The 14,152-nt window shown below is 41.7% G+C and overlaps 1 protein-coding gene across 4 annotated transcripts in view; it reads left to right on the top strand.

The window, feature by feature from the left end:
- The first annotated feature begins 1,480 nt into the window (after positions 1-1,480).
- HSD17B4 (hydroxysteroid 17-beta dehydrogenase 4) overlaps positions 1,481-14,152 on the top strand; it is a 93,478-nt gene continuing 80,806 nt past the window's right edge. The window contains exons 1-2 of one of the 4 annotated variants that reach the window (XM_038551877.1): positions 1,481-1,640; positions 6,324-6,377. In XM_038551877.1, coding sequence (XP_038407805.1) covers positions 1,583-1,640; positions 6,324-6,377 — 112 coding nt within the window. In that variant the 5' untranslated portion in view covers positions 1,481-1,582. Of the gene's footprint in view, positions 1,641-2,136; positions 2,226-5,635; positions 5,786-6,323; positions 6,378-7,130; positions 7,178-14,152 lie in introns of those variants that run through there. The other 3 variants (XM_038551879.1, XM_038551876.1, XM_038551878.1) reach the window with 3 other exon arrangements.

Below are 14,152 nucleotides of genomic sequence, written 5' to 3' on the forward strand. Positions count from 1 at the left end.
ACATATTTTGGGGGGTAGGGATATAGGTAAAATAAGTTTCTAAAGGGATTTTCATATGTTAAAGAAGACTTAGAGGATCCTGGTGGTTGGGGTAACATCAAGCTAAGACTGCATTTTGCCTCTAGCCAAGTATTTTAATTTTTTAAATTTAAATTGTAGTTAGTTGACACACAGTTTAATTTTGGTTTCGGGAGCAGAGCTCAGTGGTTCCTCATTTACATATAATACCCAATGTACTTCCTAACAAGTGCCCTCCTTAGTACCCATCAGCCATCTAGCCCAGCCCCCACACACCTCCCACCATCTACCCTGTTTATTTTCTATCCTTAAGAGTCTCTCGTGATTTGTTTCCCTCTCTCTCTCCTCCTCCTGAATGTTCATTTTGTTTCTTTACATCTCCATTGATAGAATATATATATAAAGCACATCTTCTTTACCCATTCAACTATACATGGGCATCTGGGCTCTTTCCATAGTGTGGCTATTATGGATAATACAATTATAAACATCAGGGTGCATGCACTTCTTCAAGTGTGTATTTTTATAACCTTTGGGTAAATACTCAGCAGTGCAATTGCCTCTAGCCAAGTACTAACACTAAGGCAGTTAAGTTCCTTGAGCGGGGTCACTCTGCCTGCCTCCAGTATTTGTCAGTGTGTTACAGGTTGTAAGGTTTATTTTTTTCTACATTTCTTTTACTCTTGTTCTCCACACCACTATTAGCAGACCTGTAGAGATTTGTCATATGTTTAATCATGCTGCATTGTTATGAAAGGTTTTCCTTTAATAACTTTGAATAGCTGTGGAGGAACTTACTCATCTGTAAACTTGTGCTTACCACCCATAGATGCTTAATAAATGTTAAATGAATGAATTACAACATATGACCTTCCTCAATATTCAAAAGCAAAGATCATTTAGAAGCATTTGTTAAAAGCTTTTTTTTTTTTTTGGTCCCCAGAGATTCTACTTTGGGAGGTCACTGTGAGGGTTCACGACTGTCTGTTTTTGACAGTTCTTGGATGATTTTCATGCATTAGATTCAGGGATCACATTCTTTTTTTTTTTTTTATGATAGTTACAGAGAGAGAGAGAGGGAGGCAGAGGGAGAAGCAGGCTCCATGCACCGGGAGCCCGATGTGGGATTCGATCCCGGGTCTCCGGGATCACGCCCTGGGCCAAAGGCAGGCGCCAAACTGCTGCGCCACCCAGGGATCCCAGGGATCGCATTCTAAGAAACCTTTACCCATTGGTAAAGGGCGGCTTTTTTTTTTTTTTTCTTCGGTGCTACACCTGAAAGCTATTTAAGGCTATGGGCTCCCTTCTAACAGCAAAAGTAGCCCTATGAAGTCAAACCTCTTAAGGAAGGTCTCATAGCTACTGGAAGCACCCTGGACTACATTTCCCAGAGTTCCCAGGGACCCCCGCGCAGGCGCAGTTGGAAAACTACGCTGTCCTTTCCCTTCCCGGAAACCGGCGGGTCACTCCCGTCCCGCCCCCTCGCGTCCGCTTTTCCTCCGCGTCTCGCAGTGCGGGGTGCAGCGCCTCGGCTTGTGTGTGTCTGTCGCAGCAGGCCGGACTCATGGCCTCGCCGCTGCGATTCGACGGGCGGGTGGTACTGGTGACCGGCGCGGGGGGAGGTGAGCAGGCGAAGGCCGGGGCGCGGTTGGCGGGCGCCCGCCCAGCTCGCGCGCCCGGAGCCGCGGTCTGTCCCGGGGAAGGCGCGCGGGCAACGGCTGCTCTCGGGGCGCCGACCGTGCGGCGCGGGGAGAGGTGGGCCTGGCCGGCGTGGAGCCCTGAAGCGCCTGCAGCCCGCTTCCCGGTGGCGGCTTCCCCAGGGCCCGCGCCGTGCGAGCGAGGCCGGGGCGCAGGCTGCGGCTGCGGCTGCGGCTGCGGGTGCGGGACCGGGGAGTTCGCGCTCGGCTCCGTCGCCTCCGCCCTTGCCGGGCTCAGGCCTCTGTCCGGCCCTGAGGGCTGTGGGAGAGCAGTGGGCGGAGGAGTCCACTCGCCCGCCTGCCCCAGAGCAGTGGAGACGGCCGCCTCTTGCTTTGGGCCGTCGGCCATGAGGGTCCTCTCCCTCGGTCGGGTGGCCTTAAGCCCTTGGGAAGTTCTTGAGACTGTCTGATGAGTCTTCCCGCTGGAGTGTGTCTGCTTTATCCCGCCGAGCACTCTGCTCGCCTGGAGTCTCGGCTCCAGCTGTAAACGGAAAGGCCCCCCGGAGTCAGGCAGGTGCCAGGGTGGGAATGAGGCTCGGGCAGGGGTTAGGGTGGGAACGAGGCGGGAGGGGGGGGGGGGGGGCAGTGGGAACCGGCGAGCGGAGATATTGCTGCAGTGGGCCTGGTCTTCCTGGGTTTCAGGAGAAGCAAACTGGAGATTTGTTACGTGAAAAAACCCTGTTCTTGAAAAAGAAAAAAATTAAAGCCGCTCATACCCATATTGATGCTCTGCAGTGCGGTTTTGCACTACTTCCCACCAGTGGGTGACTGACCTCCGCAACCACCAAGTGTAGGGGTCTTGACTTTCCTTGCTTTTGATTCTGTCACCTAATACATTTATATCTTTACATCTCCATCGATAGAATGGATTCTCACGCTACCTTTCAGCAGGTACTTTAGTATTAATTGGTGGCCAGGTATTTTATACTTACAGCTGTAGTCATCCTGAAATGCTCATATATTTTTGGGAATTTTTTTTTTTTTTTTTTAAGTAGGCTCCATGCCCAGGTTGGAGCCCAATGCAGGGCTTAAAGTGATGACCTTGATATTGAGACCTGAGCTGAGATCCAGAGTTGGTTGCTTAATCCACTGAGCCACCCAGACACCCCTGGAAAACATTTTGTTGACACTTGGCTTTTGATAGAAATAATTAAGTGATGCCCTCAGTGCTTTAAGCCTGTTCTGCCAGTGAGTGATTCAGTGTGGAATATATTTTGCACCATGACCCAGGACACACATACAGCAACTAAAGTTCATGACACAGTATCTAGTAAATGAAGTGTGCTCTAAAATTTTGTTTCATTAAGTAAATGCACTTTGCAGCCTCCTCAGTTGATTCTGTGAATCATAATGAGTTATGAGTAGACAGTTAGGGACTTAGTACCTCCCATTTATAGAGCCCTGCAAAACTTTCCCTCGCCTGGATTATGATACAGTCCCTAGCTGTTGTCGATCTGAGGGAGAAATATAATTTTGTAGTGAAGTTGAACCAGTCCTAGGTCATCATTGAGAAGGGGAGTTAGAAATCAAATTGGATTCCTATCATGGATACTATTGCCCTTCAGGTCTTGGGTTTCTTTTCTTTTTTATTATTTATTTATTTATTTATTTTTATTCATTCATTCATTCATTCAAGACATAGAGAGAGAGGCAGAGACACAGCAGGAGGGAGAAGCAGGCTCCATGCTGGGAGCCTGACGTGGGACTTGATCCCGGGACTCCAGGATCACGCCCTGGGCCAAAGGCAGGCACTAAACCACTGAGCCACCCAGGGATCCTCCGGTCTTGGGTTTCTTATTTAGAGATCCATACCCACAGAACTGAGGCAGTGCTGAACATCCCAGAAGAGTGTCCATGAATGCCTGTTGGGCCTGTGTCTGCGAATGAGTCTGACTCCAAACCACTCCTATTCTACAGATAAAGAGAAATATATCTGCACTATTCAGGTCCTGTTGTTCAGCTTGAAATATAGATTAGTTTAATGGAAGACCTGGAAGGACAGTTACAGAATTGTCCAGGCCTTATGTAAACAATTTTGCCATGACTGGTGGTGTAACGGTATAATAGCTGTTTATTGATTAGCTGACTGAAGGGGTTGTTGGGGACAAGACGTTAGAGTGGAAGATCTGGGCTGTGGAAGAAGGAAGGAAGTCCAGCCATTTTTAATTTCAGATGGTTATGAGACGTGGATTGTGAAGTCGTGGGAGAGATGTTGAAGCCATTTGAATTCCTTCGGTTGGTAAAGCTAGCAAGTGAAATAGCCTCAGAGGCTATTCTCAGGGGCATTGTTGTTGACCCAGTGAGGAGTGTAAACCACCAATGAGAACCTTGAACAAGCAGTCTGAGTTATGAATCAACTGAGATTTGACAGTGCTAAAGAAATTACGGTCAAATAAAAAGAGAGAAATGGAAGAGAAAGGGTGATGGGCAGTGAATTTAGATGTGGGTGAGAATTGAGACATGAGTTAAGAGATTAGGACAAAACGGAGGCTCTTGAATTTGACTTTTTGTGCATCTTGACTGTAAAGCTGTGCTGGGCATTGTGGGAAATGCAGAAGAGTGACGTTTTCAATCTCAGCCATGGAGGACCTTCTTGTTTAGTTGGGGAGGCAGACTAATGGATGTAAACTATTTGAATAATGTTTATATAAACACATATTAAAACATGTAAGGACCTTTTCCAATCTGCTAATAAGCTAGTGGTGTTGGAGGGAAAAGAAAGGAGACTGTCACTTTTTGTTTGTTGACTTGTGGATAGTTTATATGGGTCTTTATGATAGAGGAACATCACTTATATTATCTTTTAAGAGAATAGTATAACTTGATTTTAAGTTGAGACAATTCTCAGATTTAAGTTAGGTGTCTCTCTCTCTACCAGAGACCCACCCCATTCCTTTCATCTGATGATTTTTTACTTTACCATTAATTTTGTGTTCCAGTCTTCTGGTCATATGCATTTGATTTCTTTAAAAACACAGTGTCAGAACAAGTGCTTCAGCCTTGATCTGATAAAATATGAGAAGACCTGAGTTATTTGTATTGGCTGAAGTCTCTTATCCATTCATAGTGAATTAACTTATAAAATAAATTATTTGGTGATCTTTTTTAGTTTTGGAAAAACTTTCTATTTTGGATTCTTTTTAGAAGAGCCTGATATTGGGACGCCTGGGTGGCTCAGTGTCTGCCTTTGGCTCAGGGTGTGATCCTGGAGTCCCAGGGGATCTGGTCCCACTGTTGGGCTCCCTGCAGGGAGCCTGCTTCTCCCTCTGCCTGTGTTTCTGCCTCTCTCTCTGTGTGTCTCTCATGAATAAATAAATAAAATCTTAAAAAAAAAAAAAAAACAACAACAGAAAGGAAGAGCCTGATACTTTAGCCATCTCAATTTGTTGTTTTTTTGCTTCTTTATCAGCTTAAGTTTAAACTACTAATTAAATCAAGTAATTTAAACAAAAAAATGTATACATGTTAAAACAATTTAAGTAATATAAAAGTAGGCCTTGCACTCATGGTTGCTCATCACATGGTTCTATTCCCCAGAGGCAACCTCTAATTGCCAGTTTAATTATATATTGTTCCTGAGGTATTCTATACCTCTAAAACTTACACAGGCATATATATACATTTTTGGATAACAAATTTACACCATGTGCCTTTGAGTGAGAATTAAATATTTTTTGTGTTTGGTGATTCAAGGTTCAGTACAGGATACAGAAATCCCTAGATATTTGAAGCCAGAAGGGATTTAATATAGGTAGTTGGGGGGGTGGTGCCTGGCTGGCTCAGTTGGTAGAGCATGTGACATGTGACTCTTAACCTCAGAGTCATAAGTCCAAGCCTCATGTTGGGCATGGAGCTTGCTTAAAATAAATAAAAAATAAACAACCAGCCAGCCAGCCAGCCACCACAGGCAGTTGAGTCCTTGGTACTTTCTCTTGCAATGACTTTTCAAACAATCAGAACTGGTTCATTAGGGGAGCTGCTACGTCTGAGGATGCTGTTGGAACTGCTACAGCCACTGGATAACCAAGGGCGTAGAGAATGGAAGCTGCCAGTTGGAGCTCTATCGAGAGGTAGCTAGATCAAGAAGTCGTCACTACAAGCACTGTTTTCTTAATACCTAGGAAGCTTCAAGGATCAGCTTCTAGGGACACCTGGGTGGCTCAGCGGTTGAGCATCTGCCTTTGGCTCAGGGGATGATCCTCTCTCTGTGTATCTAATGACTAAAAAAAAAAAAAAAAACTTAAAAAAAAAAATCAGCTTCTTACAAACAGCAGCAGCCAGAAGTCACAGTAACGCTAACTTCTGCTTCATTTCCACCTTCCAGATATGCAAATGCATTTAAAGGTGGAGCCCATTTCCTACCCTTCTATTTAGCTGCCAGGGGTAGGAAATGATAGGCAGGATAGGTGGAAAATACAGTTTTAAGCTTTCTGACCTCTGTAAGGTAGAAAAAGGTGAGCTAGATGTGGAGAGTATCAGTGAAGACCTTATCATTGTGATATAGGTAATTTCTTGCCAGTTACTTTTATTTTAAAATAGGGGTTGATTTAAATGGACCCCACTAAATTGCTAACATTTGCTCAGCTTTCTGATTTTTTTTTTTTATAGGACTGGGCCGAGCCTATGCCCTGGCATTTGCAGAAAGAGGTGCATCTGTTGTTGGTAAGTTGGTAAATATTTCTTTTTGACGAGTAAATGGAATATAAAGTACAATTGTCACAAGTCAGCCACCATCACATAATTTGTCAAGGTCAAGTTTCATCACTAATTATTTCTTCTGCCAGCAAAAATTTTTCTTGAGGCTGTCTCTCTAACTTCCTTTTTGAAGTAGACTAGTTTCACAGAATTTGCAGCTGAACAGAATTGATAAAGATGGTCAGGCATTCATTATATAACAGGAAATTCTTGAATTTGGTAAACTGTGAGCTGTAATTTTTTGAGATAGAAGGCTGGTGCAAGATGAATCCCTGCAAGTAAAATATATTGATAAGAATAGGAAGTGCATTTTGAGGACTAGAAGTTTGGAGTCAGAAAATCCAAAGCATGTTTGTTTTTAATCTCTTTCATCAAATTTTTTCATTTGGAAGCTTCTTACAACAGATATTTAAAGTGTTAATTGAAGGGGCAGTTGCATGGATTTTATTATGGATCATCAGTTGGAAGATGCTATATTGAGGGGTCACAAGGTGGGATATTTTAGTAATTTAAATGTTTTGACCTGGCATGATGTGGTGTGTCCACAAGAATGGATCTTTCTGCAGCCAAGCCTTTGTGGGCAATAAATGAATTAGTGCTGAGTGCAGGGTAGGTAGGTAGGGCAGATGATATGGCCAATATTTATTAGTCTCTTTTTTGGAGTAAAATTGTTGGCTTATAATGACTTCCTAATGACAGTTTTTTTTGCCTCTTACTAAGGAATGCAGAGAGACAAATTTGTTTATGGAGACATGCATAACAACCAGGTAAGCAGGCAACCTGGTTTTCTAGAGAAGACCCAAAGCAGCCATTTAATTATACTCTTCTCCCTCCATGGGAATATATAGCTTATCTCTATGGAAGGGACACAGAATCTTTGGATGTTCCTTGCCTAAAGACATATCCACTGTCTACTAATCCAGTCTGCTTCTTGGTGGCAAGCACAGATTTTGACATTGTGCTATTTAGCCAGAGGGTGTATAGTTCAGGCCCTGGCTGCCAGATTTTCGCAAGATAGTTCATGTCAGATCAAAGACCCGTGTTGTTACTGTTTTTTTTTTTTTTCCTCTTTTTTTTCTGTTGCTGTTTTGTGATATTTTTACCTTATACATTTTTATTTATTTACATTTTTTCCTACTCAATTCTGTAAGTGCAAGGACCCTATTTTATCTTCTGTATCTCCTGAAGGATCTAGAATATTTCCTTGTGCAAAGAGGTACTTTGTTCATTGGATCTTTTTTGTTGTTTGACATAGACTCTTCTTGGAGTTGGTGGGGGAGGGACAGGTGTGTCTTTGAGATGGGTTGAATAAATTCCTATTTCTGGTTGTGATTAAGATGTGATCTTAGTTTATAAACTTACTTTGTAAAGCCATGTGTGTTTGTGTGGATCAGTTACCCTATCTTCATCTCTTACCACTGAATTTATTAAATTCAGAATAGAAGTTTTTGAGTTCTAACAAAAAGATACAGAGGTACGGCGTGTCTGTTTATTGTGTCATTGCCGTAGAAGTGGGATTGCAGCAAGTGCCGGTAAAGTCCAGCAAGGCAGAAGGATTTGTATCTTGGAAAATTATTTTGTCATACTTGGCTGAAGAGCCAGATTTAGTTTGGTTTAGGGGAAAAGTCAACCTCTGTGAAATTGCTTAGCTTTTGACTGATGTTTTTCTACTGCTGTTTATTGTGTGACCTGTTAACTTTGTAGACCAACAGTGAGTTGTGTTCCTTCCCTAACCACTGCTACCCTTTATTCTAGCTTTTTAAAACTAGATACCCTGCTTCCAGCTTACATCACACCACACTACTATTTCTCCTTTGTTCATTTTTGTTCTGCCCACCATATTTTTTACATGAGTAAGAAAAAGGAGAGGAACAAATAAACCTGGGATGGTATGACATCACAGTATCTGGTCTATGAAAAAGTGACTCCTCAGATAATTTTATGAGTAGCTCAGAGTTCAGGAAGAAGTAGGGCCAAAGGTGTAGGGTAGCTTTTGTGACCTTTGAGCTTGTGGCCAGCTGTGTCTCTGCTCTAAGTGTCTTCCTAATTTCAGGATCCCAGCTAAAGGAGCAACATCTGTCTGGGTCATTGCTGTGGGGGAATACCAGTGGATCCACTTGATGGCTCCTAAATCTGTCCTGTGCTAGCATGCCACTTCCATTCACATTTCATTGGCCAGAAGAAATCACTTGGCCAGGCATCACAAAAGATGTTCTCTAGCTTCATGTTAATATGATTGCTGTGTCTTCTGTTCCATAACATAAAGCATTATGGGTATAAGGGTATAAGAACTGCTCAGCCTTTTCTCAATGGGTGAGCCATAGGCCAGTCTCTGATTTTTAAGTTTTCTCTTGAGGCATGGTAAGAAGACTCAAGTGGTCCGGCAAGAAGAACCTCTTTTTTGATGGTCAGAAAGGCAGAAGATTTTCAATTCTCGAACTGGAGAAGTAGTACCTTTGGGTCATTGAAGCCGTGACCCTTTAAGGGGGGCATAATTTCTTTTCCGTGCTGCAGTTTTACAGTGGCTGGTAAAGATGACTCTTAGGCTCCTGTGGTCTGATGCCAGAGCCCGTATTTCCAACCCCTGTGTGATCCTCATAGCCGGAAGGGGAACCCTGGTGGGAAAAATGCACTGGCTTCGAAGTTAGGTTGTGCTTGGAATCCTGGCTGTGCTGCCTCATCACGTGACCTCTGGCACTATTAGAAGCCACCTTTATCAAACTTCGAGCATCATGGTGGGGATTAAGTGACCTCAAAAATTAAAGGCCTTTTTTAAAAAAACATTTTTAAAGATTTTATTTATTTGAGAGAGTATGGGAGTGGGGAGGGGCAGGCAGAGAGGGAGAAGCAGACTCCCCACTGAGCAGGGAGCCCCATGTAGGGCTCAATCCCAGGACCCTGGGATCATGACCTGAGCCTAGGGCAGATGCTCAACCGACTGAGCCACTCAGGCATCCCCCAAATTAAAGACCTTTGTAAAGGGAAAAGAATGGAGCCAATAGTAGAGACTGCCTGCCTTGTGCTAGGTATTGTGCTGAGGACCTGGAGGTGTCAAAGCCTAAGGTTTTTCTCACTCAAGGGCATCCCAGCCTCCTTATATAAAACGTGTTTCTTTTCTAGATTTTCAAAGGAAAGGGCCTGCCTTAGGCACTGATGTATTTTCTCAAGTGTAAGCCGAGTGCTTAGTGATCAGTCAAGCAAGACATACATATTGAAACTGGTGTAATCTCTCTGGAGAACAGTAAGGTGTTTCCTCACAAAGCTAAAAATAGAACTACCCTATGATCCAGCAATTGCATTAGTAGGTATTTACCCAAAGAATATAAAAATACACATTTGAAGGAGTACATGGACCCCAGTGTTTATAGCAGCATTATCAACAATAGCCAAAGTGGAAACAGCCCATTGAGTGATGAGTGATAAATGGATAAAAAAGTTTCTCTCGGGCAGCCCCAGTGGTGCAGTGGTTTGGAGCAGTGGTTTAACGCCGCCTGCAGCCTGGGGCATGATCCTGGGGACCGGGGATCGAGTCCCGCGTCGGGCTCCCTGTGTGGAGCCCACTTCTCCCTCTGCCTGTGTTGTGTCTCTGCCTCTCTCTCTCTCTGTGAGCCTCTATGAATGAATAAATAAAAAATCTTAAAAAAAAAAGTTTCTCTCACACACACATGCACATAGAATGGAATACTACTCAGCCATTAATTCATTCATTCAAAAAGAATGAAATCTCGCCATTAGCAGTGATATGGATGGAGCTAGAGTATATTATGCTAAGTGAAGTAAGTCAATCAGAGGAAGACAAATACCATATGGTTTCATTCATGTAGAATTTAAGAAACAAAATTGATGACATATGGGAGAGGAAAAAAAGGAAATCATGAGAGACTGTTAATGATAGAGAACAAAGTGAAGGTAGATGGAAGGAGATGGGTTGAGGATGGGTTAGATGGGTGATGGGCATTAAGCAGCACACTTGTGATGAGTACTGGGTGTTGTATGTAAATGATGAACCACTGAACTCTACTCCTGAAGCCAACATTGAACTGTACGTCAACTACCTAGAATTTAGATAAAATAAGTAAGTAAATAAAGGGAAAAAAAAGACATATGTGCTGCTTAAGCAAATAAGTTATATGAATGAAAGCACATGTGGATTCCAGCTTATAATAATAAATGAGCTCTATGTACAATGCCCACATCTTCCCCAGATGCTTCCAATTACTATTGCTAACCCAGATTTTAGGCGACAGCCTTTAAAGATAGCTAGAGAATAGCTCTAGCCATTTAGCATTTTAAAATGATATAAAACCTAAAAATAATTCATACAGGTAATAGACAGCATTGTATGGACTCAGTTATTCATCCAACAGTTATTTATTGGGTGCTTGTCATGTAGCAAACATTTTTCTAGCAGCTGAGGGAGTGGAGTGGGAAACAAAACAAGTGGGGTCCCTGTTTTCACAGAGCTTACCTTCTAGTGGAGGGCGGTGGGGAAACAATAAATAGATATGTAAAAATATATCCAATAAAACAATCAGAATGAATGGGCTGGAAGAGAACTCCAAGGAAGGACATGTAGGCAGGGCAGGATTGTGCCCTGAAAAGGTTTGGGGCCCAGGAATGGTGACAGGGGCCACAGCTAGCTATGCCTCAGTCTTGAGGCAGGAGGAGGCTCAGGTGTTCAGGGTCAGCCAGAGGGTCCCTGCAGCTGGAGCAAGGTCATCAACTGGAACAAAACTGAGATGAGAGCAGAGGTCACAGAAGGCCAGGTTGCGTAAGATTGTTCATTCTGAGTCAGGCCTGGCTTCTACTCTGATGGAGATGGGAAGCCATTTTTGAGTAAACAGAGGAGCAGCATAACCTGATTTAAGTTTTAAATGGATGGTTCTGATTGCTATGTAGAGAATGATTGTGAGGAAGCAAGAGTGGAAGTGGAGATGGATGAAGAGGTCATTGGGCCTTTTATACTATTAACTCTTCTTGTACACCCTTGGGATTTTTCCATTTAGAAAGAGAAGTGGAAGCAGAGAGTCTTATCAAGATGTTAGCAATAATCCACATAAGAGATGGTGGTGATTTAAGTAGGTCATGGGGTGAAGGTGGTGCAGAGGTTAAACTAGGTATATTTTGAAGGTAGATATGGCAGGATTTGCTGATATAGTTTGCAAGGGAAGGAGGAAGATAGTCTATTTACTGAGACAGGAAAGACCACAGGAGGGCCAAATCGTTGGCGAGATGTTCCTGCTAGACTTTCAGATGGAGATACTAAGTAGGAAGTGGGGTACAAGAAAGACTCTGTATTTGGGGGACAGGTTGGAACTATATAAATCTGAATCTTCTCAGTTTTATAGGTGGTATTTGAAGCCAGGAGACTGGATCAGATTACCTGAGTGATGAGTATAGATGAACAGGAGAAGAGGTCCAAGGACTGAACTCTAGATGACCAGTTTCTTATTTTCATTTTTTTCTCTCAGTGAAGATACCTTTGATGCCATCTTGTTGTTTAGACAAGGAAAATCAGGGACAGGAACCTAATTTAAGACACTGCTGTCTAAACTGCCACTGCATTTTGTGGTCCTTCAAATATTTAGATACATTTATGGCCACTCTGGAGAAGATTGCTGATGACTAGGGTGATTGTATCTTTCAACCCAATGTTGAAGATAGTAATGGCAACTCTGTGTTGTTCCCTTTTTGTTTAGTGGAAAAAATTACGTTCTTTTTAGGATACAAGAAACTTGTTAACAGCATTAGAGGAACAGAGTAGCATTGCGGTTGGGTCCGGGTTCTAGTCCAGATTTTGCTGTTTTAGACAGCCTTGGGAGCCTGGGGCAAGTTACCTAACTCTTCCTGACTTTCTTCATCTACGAAACTAGAACAGGTGTTCCTGCCAATTTTTAAATCTCTGTGGGGATCAAAGGCTGCAGTGTACCCAATAGTTCTTTGAAAATGAGAAGTATGGCACATACTAATATAAGCTACTAATGATATGTTTAAAATTTATTTATTATTATTACTCCTTACAATTTTAGCCATACATTTAATGGTAACAGTGTCACATAGTATGAATATATTTTTCTTTGTGTTTAATTGCAGAAGTCTTTTCACATTGTTGCTATCCCAGGCTTTGACCATGTAGCCAGAAAAGTGTTCTAGTTCAGGTGATAAGCCTGTGATTTAGGTCTGATGACAGTGGCATGATGAATGGGGTCAGTGTTAATTTAGTACATACTAATGTATAGACTTCAATAAATCTGTTTTGCTGTTTAGCTGCATGGCACTGATCTCAGTAAATTATTCTGGCTTCATTGCTTACTTGTTTGGTTGCACTTTGAACAATTTCCACTTGAGGGTAGTGTTCTGTTGCACAATAGAGCAATTCTTTATTAAAAATGCCATTGGCCAATTTGCTTTTTAACTTTCCCTTACTTAGTTAAAAAGGCTCTTAAAAGAATGTGATCTGCATGTCTTAAACTCCTGATGTTTTTTACTGGTTGTTTCTTGTCATTTGAGTAATTGCATGGAAATTAACGATTAATAGGAATTCAGTCTTGAGAATCTTTTTTCATTTCTTGAGGGATAATGTCAGCCTCTTTCCATTACTTTGTATCTTCATACTAGTTTTTATTTGCAATAAGACAATAAGACTACATTGTTTGAAAAATATATTCCAGTCCACATTTCGAGAAACCCTTTTTACTTAAAAAAGCTATATGAAAACACATTTCACTTAGCTGATTTTCATTGTGGTTAGGCATTGGCTTTTTCCCTGTCTCATTCTCTTATCTTTAACCACCCAACCCTATCCAGCCTTAACCTGAATCAAAAAAAGGGGGGGGTGGGTGTGCGGGAAGAGAGAGAAAGAGGGAGAGAGACGTTCTTTAAAAGAAAAAAAATCGTGTTTGTTTTTTTCCAGATGTGGCATCCATCCCTTTGGTAATATTAAAAGGCTCTCAATTTTAGTATGTAACACCTTGTCATTTATTTTTTTATTTTTATTTTTTATTTTTTCACCTTGTCATTTATTAATTAGTAATTTTTTTATTGTCGTTCCTCAAAATTTATGTAATTACTCCCCAGATGTTCATTTTGCAATGTAAATTGTTTCTTTGTCTCAAGTGTTTTTATTAATTTGTTTTTTTCAGGTTATTTGTTATTGATCTATGTATCTTCTCATTAGTTTTTGCATGTTATTTTGTAAATTTTACCTTCAGTTGTGACATACACTAACTTTATTATTTGTCCCCATTATTTAGTTCTGTTGGCCTTTATATACTTGTTGTTACATCCATGGATTATTATAGCCATCCCATACTTAACTTTGAGTAGATGAGAAAAGGTCTTTGAGGACAAGTGCCATCTTCCTATGTAGATTTTCCTGCAAATAGTAAATGCTCGATTCAGGTTTGTATCTGTGTAATGGAATACTGTGAGATGTGTGGTAAGTATGGTTCGTTGTTAAAACATCTAACAGTGGAGTCATGGTATCAATTAGCGGCTGAACACATATGAGTTCTGTATGTAGTTTCTGATCTCTTTTAACAGATAAGTTTTATTACTTTTATTGTAGACCCTGATACACTAGGCTTTATGAATATTTTTCTTCCTTTTACTGAAAGTGGGTCGAATCATGTTTTTTCTTTTCCAAAAAGAAAAGCATTGCAAAGTTAATCTCATGACCTGAATCTGTGTTTCAGTATATTTGTTGCTTCATCTCTCACTCTAAACAAAGAGGCAGGTTTGAA

The sequence above is a fragment of the Canis lupus genome, chromosome 11 (assembly GCF_011100685.1).
Source record: "Canis lupus familiaris isolate Mischka breed German Shepherd chromosome 11, alternate assembly UU_Cfam_GSD_1.0, whole genome shotgun sequence".
NCBI lineage: Eukaryota > Metazoa > Chordata > Mammalia > Carnivora > Canidae > Canis > Canis lupus.